The following is a 16,102-nucleotide window of genomic DNA, read 5'->3' as shown; positions in this document are numbered from 1 at the left end:
AAGGTTGTCACTGAGGAGGATGAGGGGCCGCCGCGGAGATCATCTTTGTCGAGGATGAGGAACGACGAGCCGTTCTCTTCAGAGGAGGAGAAGCAGGAGGAGCAGCAGGAGCAGCAGCAACAAGAGCCACGGCAGCGGACGAAGAGGATGGCCGTCCGGAAGCAGCCCGCGAGGACGGCACGTCGAGGACGACACTAGGATGTGCTACGTGTTGTTGTGAACTATATGTTCATAAGTATCGAGTTGTGAACCCTATGTCATTTCGAACAATGTCTGTAATGCTACTTGTTGTTTGAATTTACTTGCTACGATCTAGACTACATCTTCTGAGATTGCTACTTGTTGTGTATGTTCCGAGATTGCTACTTGTTGTGTCCAATGAAAACTGTTGGAGTTTGGTAGGTTTTTTCATGTTTTTAACACAAGTCAATGTGTGGCGCCCTCCACACTGGCGCCACACTGCACTGTGTGGCGCCCATGACATCGATACCACACATGCCAACATATAGCAAGTATTGGGTCGAAAACATCCAGGGGCTCCGGACGATAAGTCCTTAGCCGTTTTGGCGAGGCTCTATGTGTGGCGCCCGTGGCATCGGCGCCACACATGCTACTGTGGCGCCCGTGGCATCGGCGCCACATATTGAGCCTCGCAAAATGGCTAAGTTCCAGACGAATTGTCTCACAGTATGTTTTGGGCAATTATAAGTGCACGCCACACATGCTGCCACGTCGGATGTGCGCACCAGCTCAGCGTCTTGTGGGGGGTTGCCTGTGTGCCAGGACACCTCGAAAAACTGTAAGTGTTTTTTCATCGACTCCCTTTGATCCAAATTAACTGTGTACTCTAGATACGAATACATAAAGATGTGTTTTAGACAAATCTAGATAAAGTTTTCAGAAGATTGGGGAAGAGTATTGGAGTGTTGGACGAGACGTACGGTGCACTCTGCAACAGCAACGTCAACGGCGCACTCGTAGCAGACAGGCACAGCAACGGCCTCCGCCAGCCGCATCGCGCTCCACACGATCCCTCAGCGCGCGCACGCTTGGCGCTCCACCATTTCCACTTCCAGCCTCCAGCCTCCAGCCTCCAGCAATGTCCGCCCACCTGCGCCTCCTCTCGGCGGCCGCGCTCCCGTCACCCGCCCCCGCGTCCGCCTCCCTCCGCCGCGCCCGCCTGCTCCCTCCCGCGCCCGCGCCCCCGCTCCCCTCCACCCGCCTCCTCGCCCAACCGCGTCGCCTCGGCCTCTCCCCGCGCGCGGGCGTCCGCTGCCGATGCGTCGCCGTGGCAGGCGCGGGCGACGGGGCCGAGCTGGAGGTTCGGGAGGAGGAGGCGGTGGTGGCGCCGGACGCGGGGATATGGGAGCAGGTGCGGGACGTGGTGGTGTTCGCGGGCCCGGCGCTCGGGCTCTGGATCTGCGGCCCGCTCATGAGCCTCATCGACACCATGGTCATCGGCCAGACGTCCTCACTCCAGCTCGCCGCACTAGGTCCGTATACAATACTAGTATTATACTGCGCTGTGCTCTCTACGCCCTTCGCTTCGTGTGGCGTGCTCTGCGGCATTTGTTTGGAGGGGAATACTGAATGCGCGGGCGATTGTTTTATCTTCTAACTTCTAACTAAACGAGCCAGAGCTAATTGCCAATGTTGTAGTCGATAAACATGGGTGTGAAATCGGTGCCGACGGATTTGTGCAGCTTATTCAACATCTCAGCCAACGTCGTGTGCTCGATGAACCGCCAAGTAACCGATCCATTTGATCCATTTGATGAATTGCTGCTGGTTTCTGCTCTCGTTTCAGGGCCTGGGACCGTGTTCTGCGACTACCTCTGCTACATATTCATGTTCCTCTCCGTCGCGACCTCCAACATGGTGGCCACCTCCTTGGCTAACAAGGTGCGTGCAGCTCGAGCTAGATCATTTAACATGGTAGAGCCGCAAGGAAGTGTTGCCGTGGATGCTTGGGCAATAGTGTGACACACGGAAAATCAACTTAGTACGACTACACAGGAGAAATTTCACAAAAAAACTAGAGTGGCTTTCATGCTTTGTAGGTTGAGAACTTGAGATACATGCGCGCGTTCTCTCCGTGAACTATACATTTGTTTTGTTGCACAAAAGGAAAACAACACCATGACCACATATATACCTTCTTGTGCTATATGTAATCTAATTCAATTGCAGCTACTCTATGCAGGATGAAGAACTTGCACAGCATCAAGTATCTATGCTGCTATTTCTAGCTCTTGCTTTTGGTATAGGAATGTTCTTGTTCACTAAGATTTTTGGGGTTCAAGTATTGACTGGTAATTCTTTCAAAGTAAATATTTCTATACTTGAGGGCATTTTATATTTCCGAATAAATTGCTGGAAGATTTCTTTTGCCAGTTTATTCTGTACTTTCCTGTTATCTCAGCTGAAAAGCCACTCCTTCTCCTACACACAGACTAAGCTTGCAATGCTGTATAAAGTAGCTATGTAATGCTTTATCTCAATTATATTCTTGTTCTAACTTTATTGCAAGATTAGGATGTGTACTTACGAAATAGATGTCACTGTATTTGTTCTACCATTTTATAGTTTCCCATGCATGATGCATCGTGTTTGGTTTTGCTGAAACTCTTATGTGGTACCTTCTACTATTTTGTCTTTTTTGTTTTTTGTTTTGAAAGAATCTACCATTTTACCATAACTTGTGCTTTCTCAATTTTATTTTCAGCTTTTACTGGATCAAAGAATTATGAAATTATTGCGGCCGCCAATACATATGCACAGGTCTGTATATGTCAGTGTTTTAATTATCACGTTTTAGGCTGTTTCTCGGTTGTTGGGGGGTCATGTTTCTCAGATGTATAACTAAACTGATACTTACGATTTTCACATTTTTTTACTCGCATATAACCAGTCAAACATGTGTCAAGATAAATTGATATGACTCAAAACTTCAATACCGTGCCATATCTGAAATAGACCTAATGGGTTTGCGTAAGAAACTAGGAAACACGAGAAAGTAAGAGAGGTTATGTAAATGATCATCATTTATCTGCAAGGCTTGTCCTGTAATCTTATTTCATATGCTTGTAGTACTATTATAGGGTATGAAATTGGATTTCCCTGTTTCATGCGAAATAACAGAAACTCGCTTTCAGATTCGAGGCTTTGCATGGCCTGCAGTTCTTGTTGGCTTAGTTGCTCAAAGTGCTAGGTACAAACTCTGCCTATTCTTTTCTTTATTCCGTTGGATATACTTGTCTGTTCAAATTTCTGTTTATTTATTCCCTGCAAAAAAAATCTGTTTATTGCATGCCTTCTTTCTTTGACCATTTGTTTTGCTGTACTACAAATTTTGAAAGTACATCTCAGTACTATTGTTTTCTTCCAGTAATTTATGCACAAAGGGATGTAACATGAGGCAACAAAATAAAACTTAACTCAATTTAGGGAATAAAATTATGAAATCTATATTTCCAACTCTACATTATTTGAATATTCTTGTTTAAAGTCACACCACTAGGATACTGCATTACTGCATCTATCTAAAGAGAGCAGCTACAAGAATTAATGGAACCATACATTTTTCTTTGGAATATTTGTAGATATCTGTTTTGAGATTGTGATGTCTTTTGACAATCCTTACGTAGCCATTGCATGAGTACAATAGTTCAGGCAATTGCATGAGTACAATAGGCAATTGCATGAGTACAATAGTTCAGGCAACAGTATTACAATATCTTTGATTGGATGCTTCTCTTATCATATTATATGTTTGCTATAACTCAGTTTAGGCATGAAAGATTCTTGGGGTCCTTTGAAGGCATTGGCAGCTGCTAGTGTTATAAATGGTGTCGGTGACATATTTCTTTGCTCTGTATGTGGCTATGGAATTGCTGGTGCTGCCTGGGCTACCATGATTTCACAGGTACACACATTCCCAGTTTCCTCAGCATGTCTCCACGCTGTCACTTCTTGACTTGAGAATAATTCAAGGGAGTCATTTGTCCAATGTGTAAGCTTAATGAATACACTATCTTTATTTACATAACTGCATTCATTTGAGCGAAACACAAAATTTCTGAAAATCAAGTTTCCACGCCTGTATGAAGCAACAATACCTGGTTAACCCATATTCTTAAAAGTACATTGCTTATCGATGCAGACCGCAACCTGTCCAGAGGGAGCCACTTGCTCTTATGTTGTCAATTATATTGCATGTTACAGAAATCCCATAATTTCCTTGTCCATTTATTTACTCTTCATGATTTGTAATTGTGGCGCACAATAACCTCCAGCTCTAGCCTTTTGTGATGTTTGATCACATTGCCAGTTTCCCTGCAGGTTTCAGTTATCTACTCACATGTTTTTGTATTAGTTGCTACCTTTTGACACACTCTCAGATTGTTGCAGCTTATATGATGATGCAAAATCTAAATAATAGAGGTTTTCGAGCTTTCTCATTCACAATCCCGTCAACAAGAGAGCTTCTGCAGATATTTGAACTTGCAGCTCCTGTTTTTGTGACAATGACATCCAAGGTAACATTGTTTTGGGATATAATGGTATGTGGCCTTTCCTTGGCTTTACTGTAACTAATTGTTTCAATCTTCTTCAGGTAGCATTTTATGCATTACTTACATACTCCGCGACTTCTATGGGAGCAATAACTCTTGCAGCCCACCAGGTTCGTACTTTTTAGCTTATGGAATGCTTCCCTATGAGAACATGTCTACAAAAACGTGACAAAACATATTGTTTACTTGATCTTGTGAAGGTTATGGTTAATATCTTATGCATGTGCACTGTTTGGGGCGAGCCGCTGTCACAAACTGCACAGTCGTTCATGCCAGAGATGATATATGGAGCTAAGCGCAATTTGATGAAGGTACCGATCTTAAATGCTCATTTTTGTGTGTACCATACCATTTTTTTCCCATGTTGATATCATTAGCAGTGCAATCAGGATGCCCTGAGAATTTGTGCAAAGCTGTGAATGATGAACACATGTTCTTGGGCACTTATTTTTGACCCTCTTCTCTGATCTGGTTAAATGAATCAAATGATATGTGAAGCGTCTCTTTAGCTGTTCAACAGAGTATTTTTCACAAGGCACTCCATTTTCTTTTTTTTTGAGAGATTTATGAAAGGAGCATCTTTTTCTATTCTCTTCTTCGAAATATTTTGGTCAAGGACTCAAGGCTCAGCTGGTTAAGACAGGGCTGAATGTGACTGTCTAAAACTTACGCTGTTGATAAGACATTTCGAAAGCCTAGAAAAAAAGTTCAACTAAGAAATCAAATTGTCTTATTCAGTGAATCTATCAGAAGCTTGAACTATTGCAATTTTGGTAGATTAATATTTCTTAAGATATGAAGTATATTTTTTGCGAGAAAGATATGAAGTGTATTGACAGTTAGCGGGTACTGTTAATACAAAGTATATGCAGTGTTTGTATTCTGACCTGTGCATGTTGCATTACAGGCTTGAATATGTTTAATTGGTGTATACAGTATACCTACCTTCTTTTCCCTGTAATAGATCAAAAACTGCTGTGGACCCAACACCACTATGCATACTTTTTTTTGCGGGCAATGATGGTTCTTTGATTGACCAAAGAAGTGCCTGCATTTTACTGTAGCTATTTCTGCATTAAATTATATATGAATATTACGTTCATTACTCTGAATGTTAATGAAGGTACGTTTAATCTAGGCAAGGATGCTTCTGAAGTCACTTGTTATGATTGGTGCTATAGCTGGAGTGACCGTGGGAACAGTTGGATCGATTGTTCCGTGGCTTTTTCCCAGTCTATTTACCAACGATCAAATGGTTGTACAACAGGTTCGACAAACTGCTCTAGTTTTTTACACGTTCTGGAAATAATTCGGTATAGCTCCTCAGAAACTATCAGCATGTCAGTTGTCTATGTTTCCACTTTCGATATGGATTGCTCCTCAGAAGCCACCGGTATACCAGTTGTCTATGTAGTAGGGGCCAGTTTATGTTGTTTGAGTGTGGTAACATAGCTGAATAGTGCCTGGCGGCCCACTCGTTCACTGTTTGCATGGCACCTGAGGACTGGGTTGGATTAGCTACCTCTGAGATAAGAGTACAATGTGTTGTCAGAATATTAGAGACGAGTCTCTTAAGGGTTAAGCTATTTCATTCTGTATAAGGATGGGGTGGACCACATATAGATTAAGGAAGCAATGAGAAACATATCAATCTAGTGCTGTTTTCTTCTCCCCGCCCTGGCTTCCATCACAGTGTGATTGCACTCAGATCCAGCGTCATCTAACTGTAGTCCATGTCACTTACAAATCTGCTTGCTAGTTTATTGTTAATCCTGATGCAGAATTTAAAAGGCTATCTTCATGATAGTCTAGTTAGGAAATAGTTGGTGTACTCTCTTGGTCATCCTGGAAATCTCCTGTGGCCACGCCTTGCATAACTTGTTTTTTTATGCAGAAAGTTTTATGCTTTATTTCCATGTCCACCAGTGTGTCTTAACCTTCTGAGTTTTGTCTGGAACTTAATATTTCAGCTTTTTTTTGTCAGATGCACAAAGTGCTGATTCCATATTTCACTGCATTGTTGGTGACACCTTCAGTACACTGCCTTGAAGGAACATTATTGGTAAGCTGGTATACTTCATTTGGCTGGCTTCCTGGTCCTAGACCAATTCTCGTTGAAAGTGCCTAGGATAACCTTATCAAAATGCTTGCATGAAGTGTCACTGCTCCTGCAATAAGCATATACGCCTGGACACTAGGCCATCATTAATGAATGTGGACGCCATCTTTAACATGTTATGATACTTCAGTAACAGTTATTAATACAATAAAGGTCCTATTCTGCAAAGTTCATAAGATCAGCACTTGCAAGCCTAGCATTCGCTAGAAAATGTGATGAAAATGTCTGATAGTTCTTTTCTGCTTTCAGGCTGGAAGGGATCTCAGGTATTTGAGTCAATCAATGGGTGCATGCTTCTGCATTGGAACCGTTCTACTATTGGTATGTCTGTACCCTTCTCTCGAGTGATTACTTTTTTTTTTTAAATGGAAGAGAAATCCGCTGGGCCCTCTGCATCCTCAGATGCACGCATCCATAATCGCGAGTGATTTCTGTGGGACCACGTTGATTTTCAGTTTTTTTTCTTTAATTGGTGATAAGATTGATAAATGATAGCATGTGAATTTGAGAGAAAATCGTCTGATTTTTTTAAACTAAAAGGTTTTGAACCATGACAAATACTACTAGGACCATGGTTTGGTCTGCACAGTGAACTATCAACCTTCTGGTCACTTGTGAATGCCGTCAATTGATAAAGCTGTGTGCTCACTACCCAGCAGTAAAAGAGCAGAAGTCCAAGTGCTATCTTGAGCAGCCTTTTGTTTTCTGTTATTATTTATAGTTTAGAGCACTTGTATGTCAATATTCTTCTTCTGATGACTCTTTCCTGTTTTTGTCTCCTAAAAGGTTGCCCGCGACAAATTTGCTAGCTTGCAAATATGCTGGTGGATACTTGTTTTCTTCCAGTGGGTAAGGCCATTTCTGCATATCAAGTATAATATTTAGAACGCAGTATCTTACGGTAGTCCTAATTTGGTCTTTGAACAATGTTCCCATTCCAGAGTCGGTTTGGAAGTGGTCTACAACGTCTTGTTTCTCGGAATGGCATGTTGTACAACGAAAATTTCAACCAGCCTGATTATGCCAAGGTGAAGGCCACATAAGGATGTATTATTGGTTGACGTGAGGAGACAACAAATACATGCATATCTGCCATCCTGGAAAGATCATGCTGTTTCTGACCACCATCTGCTGTGGTCATAGCTGAGCTGCACATGATAATATTTGAAGCAAAAGTTCAAGGCCTTGTCCGAGGTGGTTAGGACTAGGAAAGTCCATTTGGCCCTAGTGTAGGATTCATCATCTTGTCGGTATCTTTTGTCCTAGGAATCTTGTATCTCATGCATTATTGCTGCTGAGAAGGCTACAATGTAAAAGCGCAGTCATTGCAAGCATATAAATATTAATTATCTGGTTAAAAAATACACAAGGGTCAATGTTATCCGAATTACTTTGTCCCAATTTTAGAATAATATGATCAAGAAATCCTGGAAAGCAAGATTGTCAGTTTGTAACATTAAGTTTTCCTGACGTGAGTAACATTAAGTTTTTCTGACGTGAGTACATGCGGTTGCATGACTTAAAGGAGATTTGATTATGCTTTGTCCAGGTGACCAGAGCATGGTAACATGAAAGTGTCCCAGTTACAGCGAGCTCATTGCAGCCTCCAGCTGGGATACGTCCGACCAAATCAATTTCCTCTGAAACAAATCACAGCTCATGTTCTAGCAAGTAAGAGCACCTGGCCCAAATCTCCTCTTTCTTCAATGTCACCCAGTTCATTTATTTATTCTGTTTACCAGAAATATTCAAACAGTTGGTCATCTGAACTTCACTTCGTGGCAGAGATGTGATCTGAATTTTCAGGGTATTTTCAATGATTCAGGTTCATGATTGTAGGGGTCAAAAAGTGTGGTGCAAGGATCGTCGCTGTGCTGCAGTACGTCGGCAGCCCGCTCGAACTCCTCCCTGATGATCCTGATTGTTTGCCTGTCAACCACACGGCCTAAGTCATGGCCAGTCTCGAAAGGATCCTCAATGCACATCAGATGACGGTCATTTCCGACACGAGTCGTCCAGTTCTTCTCCTTCTTGCTACATAATGTCATGACATTGCACCAGGTGAGAAAAATGTGTCTCAAATTCTTATACCTTAGATGAAATTAAACCGACACAGAATGTTTGATTCAAAACAACATTATTGGTCCTTGATTACCTGATTATCTTTCCCATACGGATGGAGATGACATCTTTCCTGTAATCGTGCTGGAATGCCCAGTAGTGGAAAAATGCCCAGAGTAACTCTGCAATGCTCTCCCTGTTTTCAGCCCCAAAATCATGAAGTTGATGAACTTCATCAAAATAAGTGCATTCTGTGTCATCAACAACCATGGTATATGTTGGCTCCATAGCCTGAAAATGTGGGAAACGAGGGAGCATTAGTTGCAGCAGGACGAAATTGACCAAACTGATGCATAGCATGAAGCTGAAAACAGGGACATATGGAATGATGATGATGAAACATATGAAAAAAGGAACTTACTAATCAGCAAAAAATAAGAAAAAAAGAAAATAAAAAAGGAAATTGACCAACCATAATGGAATGATGAGTCATCCAAATACAACCATGCATATACAGGTACAATGTCAAATGGAGCAAATCCAGGATGACTAGAGCATATGATTCCACCATCAAATAAAAGGAGAAAATGTCATTTTTTAAAATAAAATAAATAAATGCAAAAGGATAGATTTGTAAATTGTTTTAAATTTTAGAAAGTGCTTTTGGCAGCTCAGTACTCTATGGACACAAAGAAGATGATTTATTCAGAAGTTTATGCGGCAGAAGTAAGATGCAAAACCTGCAGACACGGAAGAATCTTGGGTTCTCGCAGCTGCAAGAAACTGATGCACATCAGCACATATCTGCAATTTTCATATAAACAAGTTAGCCAGGCCTCAGTTTTTTTGAACTCATTTGAACATAATTATCAAAAGCAAGTTATATAAACATGAATCCATCATAGTCATTTAACTCACGCATAGCTAGAGAGCGTTCCGCGGTACGTCTCATTGACAGCCCTCAGTTTGGCCCAATGCTTCACAATGGAGGCGAGCTGAAGCAGTCTACCATCTATCTGGGCATAATCCTTGAGCAGCTTTGTGTTGGCAACAGCAAACAGATTGTTGATGCAGATGTCACAAGAGAAGCCGCTCCCTGCATCCAACATCCTCACAATTGGGACTCTAGCACTGGTAATTGCCTGCTTAATTGAGAGATTGCTGTGAGGTCAAACCAACCACCTCAATTTACAGTGAATTTTGGCAACATAATTTACAGTTGCAGAACTCCAGATAGTGGAAGGCTTACCTCCACATCGTCGAAACTGTCGGCGCGCAAGATCTCCGCCAGCCGCAGAAGCATCTCCACCACGCTCCCTGTGCCGATATCGATCTCCAGGCAGACATCAACATCGCTATGGGACGTTCCAAACGAATTGGCGCATGATCCGTAGAGGTGCAGCCGGGCATTGGGCCACTCTTTGCTCACTGACTTCGTCAGGGAGTCTATGAGCTGACTCTGCTTCGACTTGTGCTCATCCGATGGCTTGAGGGATTCGTAGATGGAGAGCAGGCCGGGAGCGAAGGCGTCGATGTCGTCGCGGCATTCGACCCACCCTCCGCGCACTTTAACTCGCAGGCGCTGTACTGGGTTCGATTGCGAGACCAGGTTCTGCTTCTGCAGAGCAGAGAAACATGATCGATTAAAGCTAAATTTGTTGCTGGGCAAATCAAATTGAAGAAGCACACGATTTATGGGTTTTCCAGTACCTCGTTTGGCTCCTCGCCGCCGTCACCGTCAGCATACTCGTGATCACCACCGGCGATGGTGAGAGAATTCTCCAGTTCTTCCCCAAGAAGATCACTGTCGTCCTGCTCGCTGTCGTCCGGTTCCAGCTGCTCGTCCCCCTCGAGGCTCCCCTCGGCCTCGTCGCCGCCCGCGTAGCCTCCGCCGCCCGCCGCCTGGTCGTCGACGTCGCTGCCGCCATTCCCACCCTTCTTCCCCACGGGGACCCACACCCTCTTCTGACTCTTCTCCGCCCGCCGGGCCTCGCCGCCGCCTCGGGTTGGTTTCGCGGCAGCGAGACCCGCGCCCGCATTCCGCCTCTCGGGACCCGCGCGAGGCCTGGCACCGACGAAATCCCCAACCCTCCGCCGCACCGGAGCGCCCCGGCCGGCGCCGAAGCCACCTGCATTGCGGGTGGCAGGGGGAGCGCGGCGCGGCGGGGGGGTGGGTGCAGGGGGAGGCGGCGGCGGGTACCAGGAGGGGCGCGTGGGGGGCACGATGAAGAGGCGCTCGTCGGGGCGAGGGAGGGGGAGCGGCGGCGGCGGGGGCGCGAACAGTTGGTGCGGCGGGGCGAGGCGGGCGGGTGGGGCGGGCGCGGGCTTGGGCTTGGGGGAAGGGAGGAGGAAGCGTAGGAAGGCGCCGTCGGCGAGGGGCTTGGCGTCGCCGGACATGGCGCGCGGCGAGGCTGGGTGGTGGTTTGCGGTTCCCGAGAGTGAGCGTCAGTCAGGAGGAAGGCGTGAAGTCGTGGGGTGGGTGTGTCAGTGCGCGAGTTCACTTCTTCAAAGCAGCGTACCCGCTACTAGCGGGTCTACTCCCACTCAACCGATAAAACTATTTTTTTCTTTTTCGAAAAATCCACCGATCTATTCGTAATTTTCAACAGGAGTATAAAGACACTCAAAAGTAATAAAAAAAATTAAGATCAACCACTCGAACGAGTTGAAAACGTGCCGCCATTCGCCCCTCCCTCATTGGATTCAGGCAAAGCTTGTTGTAGTAGGCATGCGGAAAATCATCATGCTAGCCTCAAAAGGATCGAAGCATAGGAGTAGCATATATTTCTGTAGGGATGGTAATGGATACCCATGCCTCGCGTACCCGTTTGGCAAGAACCCAATAGAAGTGCAGGTATGGGACAAAATATTACTGTTGGCGTCAGAAACCCACCGGCGAGCAGCGACGGGCAACACGTAGAGCCGGGAACAACTCAGAGCTGCGGCTGGCCCTGGTCCCTCGAGCGACGGCCCGCAAAGCCTCTGGTACACACGTCCCGATGCTGGTGCAAGGGCGTGCCACCTGATCTATATCTGATCAGGAAGGTGATGGATTTGCTTCGCTTAGTTTCCTGTATGACATACACGTAAACATTAAATACGAGCCTCGATCGGCTCTCAGGTTGTCCTGTGAATCGGCTCAAGGAGCCGATCCACCCATGGTTCGTATGAGGTCTATGATCACATGGTGGTCATGCTTGATCGATATATAGCTAAAACGACCTACGACGATCTAGGGTTTTCACCGCATAATCGGAACATCGTACTCGTGATTGAGCCTGGCAGCCACGCACGGTGATAATAAACCAACCCTAGACAAGGCCTAAAAACCAACATGAAGTTGATCCCCGGAACATCTTGTCTAGGGCCAGCAAACTACACCCTACGTGCTACTGGATCCTTCAACCCGTTTGCAAGGTCTAACTATGCAGATATTAAACTAATCCTTGAAGAACAAGGAGCAATCATAACGGATCGGATCTACTAGATAATGATCAAGCAAGGTGCCGCCCTTACACCTAAGATAGGTGTAAGGGCGGCTAGACGTCTAAGGGTTGCATGGACGAAAGCATGTATCGTGGTAAAACAATGCTAACCCTAACACATCTATGATAACTACGTTGCTCGCCATCAACAAGGCTTCAGCACGAGCAACGCATGATAAACGGATAGACTTGTACTGCCTAGATCGCAAGATGCGATCTAGGCAGCATGATGCTTACCCGGAAGAAACCCTCGAAACAAAGGGGTTGGCGATGCGCCTAGATTGGTTTGTGATGAACGTGATTGTTGTTTTTCCTCAATAACCCTAGATACATATTTATAGTCCGTAGACTTTCTAACGTGGGAATAATCCCAACCGTGCACGAGCCAAATTCTATCTAACCGACACGTATCCTACTATATTTACAGATACAAGGGCAAACTAGCCCAAACTTCGTGTTACAAGGCCGGTTCACGTATTTCTTCCATGTATATTCTTCAAGCCCAATCTTGATCGCGGCCCACCTCTGATCCGGTCAAATTCTGGTGATAACACATGCCCCCTGGTTTTGGAATTGATAATTCCAAAATCACTCTGTTTTTTCTTCGTCGGGTCATGTCGTTGGCAGAGCAAAACCGTCGCAGTATCCTTCATCATGATGCCTTGCCTTCTCAACTTCTCCGCGTGATTTGACCGTTGTTGTTTTTTTCTTTGGGCACCACTTCCTCGGAAACTGTTGTGGCATTGAATCTCCACTATATCCCCTTTTATTTAACCGTTCCAAACAACTTTGCCACTTCATCCCCTTGCTCTGTTCTGGCCATCGGCACCAAGAAACCCCAATCTCAGAGCAATGTCTTCCTCTTCTTCCTCCTCCACCTCGTCGTATCTCTCCTCCCAGTCCTTCTCCTCCTCCTCCTCCTCCCGCGAGCCCACGCCAGAGTGGGATCCGATGGCGGCTCAGATGGCGGCGTACGACGAGCGCGCCCCAGAGGAGTGGGACCAGGAGGACCACGCCTCCTCCGTCTGGTCCGAGGACGACAAGTCCTTGACCAGCGGAGAAGAAGAACTCCAGTTCCTCGCCGATGGGGAACTGGAATCGGAGAGCGAGGACGATTCGTTCTCCTGGGACGATTACACCCCCTCCGAGGAAGAGGAGGAGGAAGACGACGACGACGAGTCCCTCGAGGATTACCCGCCGGCGAAGCGTTTCCGCGCCGGGTCGGACGACGACGACGACGACGACGATGATGAAGATGACGAGGCCCCCAAAGGGGGCCGCTGGAGCAGTGACGAGGAGCCCGCCGGCAGCAGCGCCGACGAGAGCTCCGACGACGACGAGGGCAGCGATGGCCCGTAGACTAGGATCTACTAGTGTAGGCCTAGTAGTAGTAGTAGATTGGCCAACAGGCCTTTCTTTTGTTCTTCCTCCCTTGAGCAATCGGCTCTTTCTTTGTAAGAAATCCTCTTATCAATGAAGAAAATATTTCCCCATTAACTTTGCTTTCTTGTTAATTTTGCCGATTGTCAAACGAAGTTGCTGCACAAAGAGCCGATGGCAGAGCATCGGCTCCTACCATAACACGCATTTTAAGGCTTAAATCGGTTGCTTATTCATGCAGTCAAACAGATCTCATCCGTGTCCACGCCATCCTCAAATTTCAAACGCATAGATTCAAGAAATCCAACGAGAGAATCATCTCAAATGCCATGGGCCCTGGCTTGGAACTGATCTGTTAACCTGCTCAATTGAGCTTGTTCTGTCTAGAGTCGATGTCCGTGCATCGGCTGTACTGGTATCCATATTTCTCAAGTCGGTATCTGTGCATCGGCTGTAATTTGTATATAAATTTTTTTTACTGGCCGATTTTCTGAATCGGCCCCCATGTTTCACTGCCCATCGTCCCACATGCTTGGGAAATATTTCTTGAGGTGCTGACCATTGACAGCTGCTGGGAACTTAGCGCCGTCCAGCTGCTCCAACATGTATGCATTACCCTTCAAAACCTGGACGACTTTGTATGGACCGTGCCAATTAGGAGACCACTTGCCATATGCTTTATCCTTGGTTCCTAATGGCAACACTGCTTCCCATACTAGATCACCAACTTGGAACTCCTTTGGTCTCACCTTCTTATTGTATGCACGAGCTACCCTGGCTTTGTTCTCTTTAATCTTCTCCAACGACCAAAGTCTAAGTTCCGTTGCATCCTCAATAGTATCACTCATCAGAGCTGCATATTCTTCAGCTGTCGGGTCATTCTGAAACGTGACACGTCTTGATCCAGCCGTAATTTCCCAAGGCAATACGGCTTCCTGCCCATAGACGAGCTGGTATGGCGAAGTTTTTATAGCTCCATGGCATGACATGCGATAGGCCCACAAAGCTTCTGACAATGTTTCATGCCAAACCCTAGGGTTCTCGTCAATTTTCCTCTTAATCAGCTTGATCAGGCTCTGATTGGACGCTTCAGCTTGCCCGTTGGCTTGAGCATAGTATGGAGATGATCGGATCAGCTTAATTCCCATCTCATCACAGAATTTTCTGAATTCCTTAGAGATGAAGACCGAACCTCCATCGGTCGTGATGGTTTGAGGAATCCCGAACCTATGAATGACGTGTTCCTTCACAAATTTGATAACATCTTCTGATTTTACCTTCTTCATAGGGACGGCCTCCACCCATTTGGTAAAGTAATCTGTAATGGCCAGGATCCACTCGTGGCCTTTGCTCGACGCAGGATGGATTTTGCCGATCATATCCATGCCCCACCCTCGGAATGGCCAAGGCTTGATGATGGGATTCATTGCTGACGCGGGTACCATCTGAATCTTCCCGAACATCTGACACGCTTGGCATCCCTTGTAGTACTTGAAGCAATCCTCAAGCATGGTGGGCCAATAAAACCCTGATCGCCTGATCAGCCACTTCATTTTATGAGCCGATTGGTGAGTTCCACACGCGCCTTCATGCACCTCATGCAGGAGCCGATTAGACTCAGTTGGTCCCAGGCACTTGAGCAGTAACCCTTCCAACGTCCTGTAGAACATGTCATCTCCTATAAGGACATATTTCATGGCCTTGTATCTTATCCGTTTAGGTGCCCCCCGAGCCGAATCCTGCAAGTAATTGAAGATATCGGCTCTCCAGTCATCCTGTTCTAGGAACTGCACCTGAACTTCCGATCCGTCTGGTATGTCCTTATAGCCTGACGCCATTTGTGCGAGATCGTTGGCCTCGGTATTTTGAGATCTTGGGACCCAATTGAAGTTGATGTACCGAAATTTTGTCATTAGCTCGCGGCATTCCATCCAATATGGGAAGAGTGACTCACTCTCGCACTTGTACTCATCCGTGAGCTGGGAGATCACCAACTTCGAGTCTCCAAAAAGCTCTACCGCTTCTGCCCCGGCTTCCAAAAGCAACTCCATTCCCCTACGTACTGCCTCATACTCAGCGACATTATTAGTGCAAGGGGTAGATAGCCTGATGGAGAAGGAATAATTTGCCCCCCGAGGCGACACGAGCAAAATGCCGATGCCACAACCGTCGTCACAAGCCGATCCATCGAAGAACATAGCCCATGCACGTACAGATAGTGCTGCTATATTAGTATTAATCCGCTCAGCTATGAGATCGGCCAACGCTTGTCCCTTGACTGCTTTCGCCGGCTGATACCGGAGGTCGAATTCCGATAACGCAAACATCCACTTACCAAGTCGGCCTTTCAAAACAGGAGCCGACAGCATGTGCTTGACCACGTCTGACTTGCATATGACGATGATTTCTGCCGTCAAAAGGATGTGATGAAGCTTGGTGCAGGTGAAGAACAGTGAGGCATAACTTCTCGACCTCAGGATACC

General features: G+C 45.9%; 2 protein-coding genes across 2 annotated transcripts; one reads left to right on the top strand and one right to left on the bottom strand.

Moving 5' to 3' along the window:
- The first annotated feature begins 999 nt into the window (after window positions 1–999).
- LOC127308664 (protein DETOXIFICATION 46, chloroplastic) lies at window positions 1,000–8,127 on the top strand. The gene is made up of 14 exons (XM_051339555.2): window positions 1,000–1,493; window positions 1,808–1,902; window positions 2,204–2,312; window positions 2,726–2,781; window positions 3,156–3,211; window positions 3,787–3,925; window positions 4,401–4,538; window positions 4,616–4,684; window positions 4,775–4,885; window positions 5,713–5,841; window positions 6,559–6,636; window positions 6,943–7,014; window positions 7,480–7,542; window positions 7,635–8,127. The coding sequence occupies exons 1-14, from the start codon at window positions 1,100–1,102 to the stop codon at window positions 7,734–7,736; spliced, it is 1,611 nt and encodes a 536-aa protein (XP_051195515.1). The 5' UTR covers window positions 1,000–1,099; the 3' UTR covers window positions 7,737–8,127.
- Window positions 8,128–8,208: 81 nt separating this feature from the next.
- On the bottom strand, window positions 8,209–11,305 carry LOC127308663 (UTP:RNA uridylyltransferase 1). Its single transcript, XM_051339554.2, has 6 exons — window positions 10,465–11,305; window positions 10,004–10,372; window positions 9,673–9,896; window positions 9,495–9,558; window positions 8,849–9,045; window positions 8,209–8,727 (listed from the first exon to the last, which is right to left on the bottom strand). The coding sequence occupies exons 1-6, from the start codon at window positions 11,149–11,151 to the stop codon at window positions 8,496–8,498; spliced, it is 1,773 nt and encodes a 590-aa protein (XP_051195514.1). The 5' UTR covers window positions 11,152–11,305; the 3' UTR covers window positions 8,209–8,495.
- Between the last annotated feature and the right edge of the window lie 4,797 nt (window positions 11,306–16,102).

The sequence above is a fragment of the Lolium perenne genome, chromosome 6 (genome assembly GCF_019359855.2).
Source record: "Lolium perenne isolate Kyuss_39 chromosome 6, Kyuss_2.0, whole genome shotgun sequence".
Classification (NCBI taxonomy): Eukaryota; Viridiplantae; Streptophyta; class Magnoliopsida; order Poales; family Poaceae; genus Lolium; species Lolium perenne.
This window is presented reverse-complemented; position numbering and strand designations above follow the sequence as displayed.

What these genes read in the sequence shown, in the direction of transcription:
- LOC127308664 (XM_051339555.2), top strand. Translation starts at nt 1,100, where the DNA reads ATGTCCGCCCACCTGCGCCTCCTCTCGGCGGCCGCGCTCCCGTCACCC. An exon ending in TTGTGACAATGACATCCAAG is followed by an intron (nt 4,539 to 4,615) that starts GTAACATTGTTT and finishes AATCTTCTTCAG; the next exon opens with GTAGCATTTTATGCATTACT. An exon ending in TTGGAACCGTTCTACTATTG is followed by an intron (nt 7,015 to 7,479) that starts GTATGTCTGTAC and finishes GTCTCCTAAAAG; the next exon opens with GTTGCCCGCGACAAATTTGC.
- LOC127308663 (XM_051339554.2), bottom strand. Translation starts at nt 11,151, where the DNA reads ATGTCCGGCGACGCCAAGCCCCTCGCCGACGGCGCCTTCCTACGCTTC. An exon ending in GCGGCGAGGAGCCAAACGAG is followed by an intron (nt 10,373 to 10,464) that starts GTACTGGAAAAC and finishes TCTGCTCTGCAG; the next exon opens with AAGCAGAACCTGGTCTCGCA. An exon ending in ACAGTTTCGACGATGTGGAG is followed by an intron (nt 9,897 to 10,003) that starts GTAAGCCTTCCA and finishes TCAATTAAGCAG; the next exon opens with GCAATTACCAGTGCTAGAGT.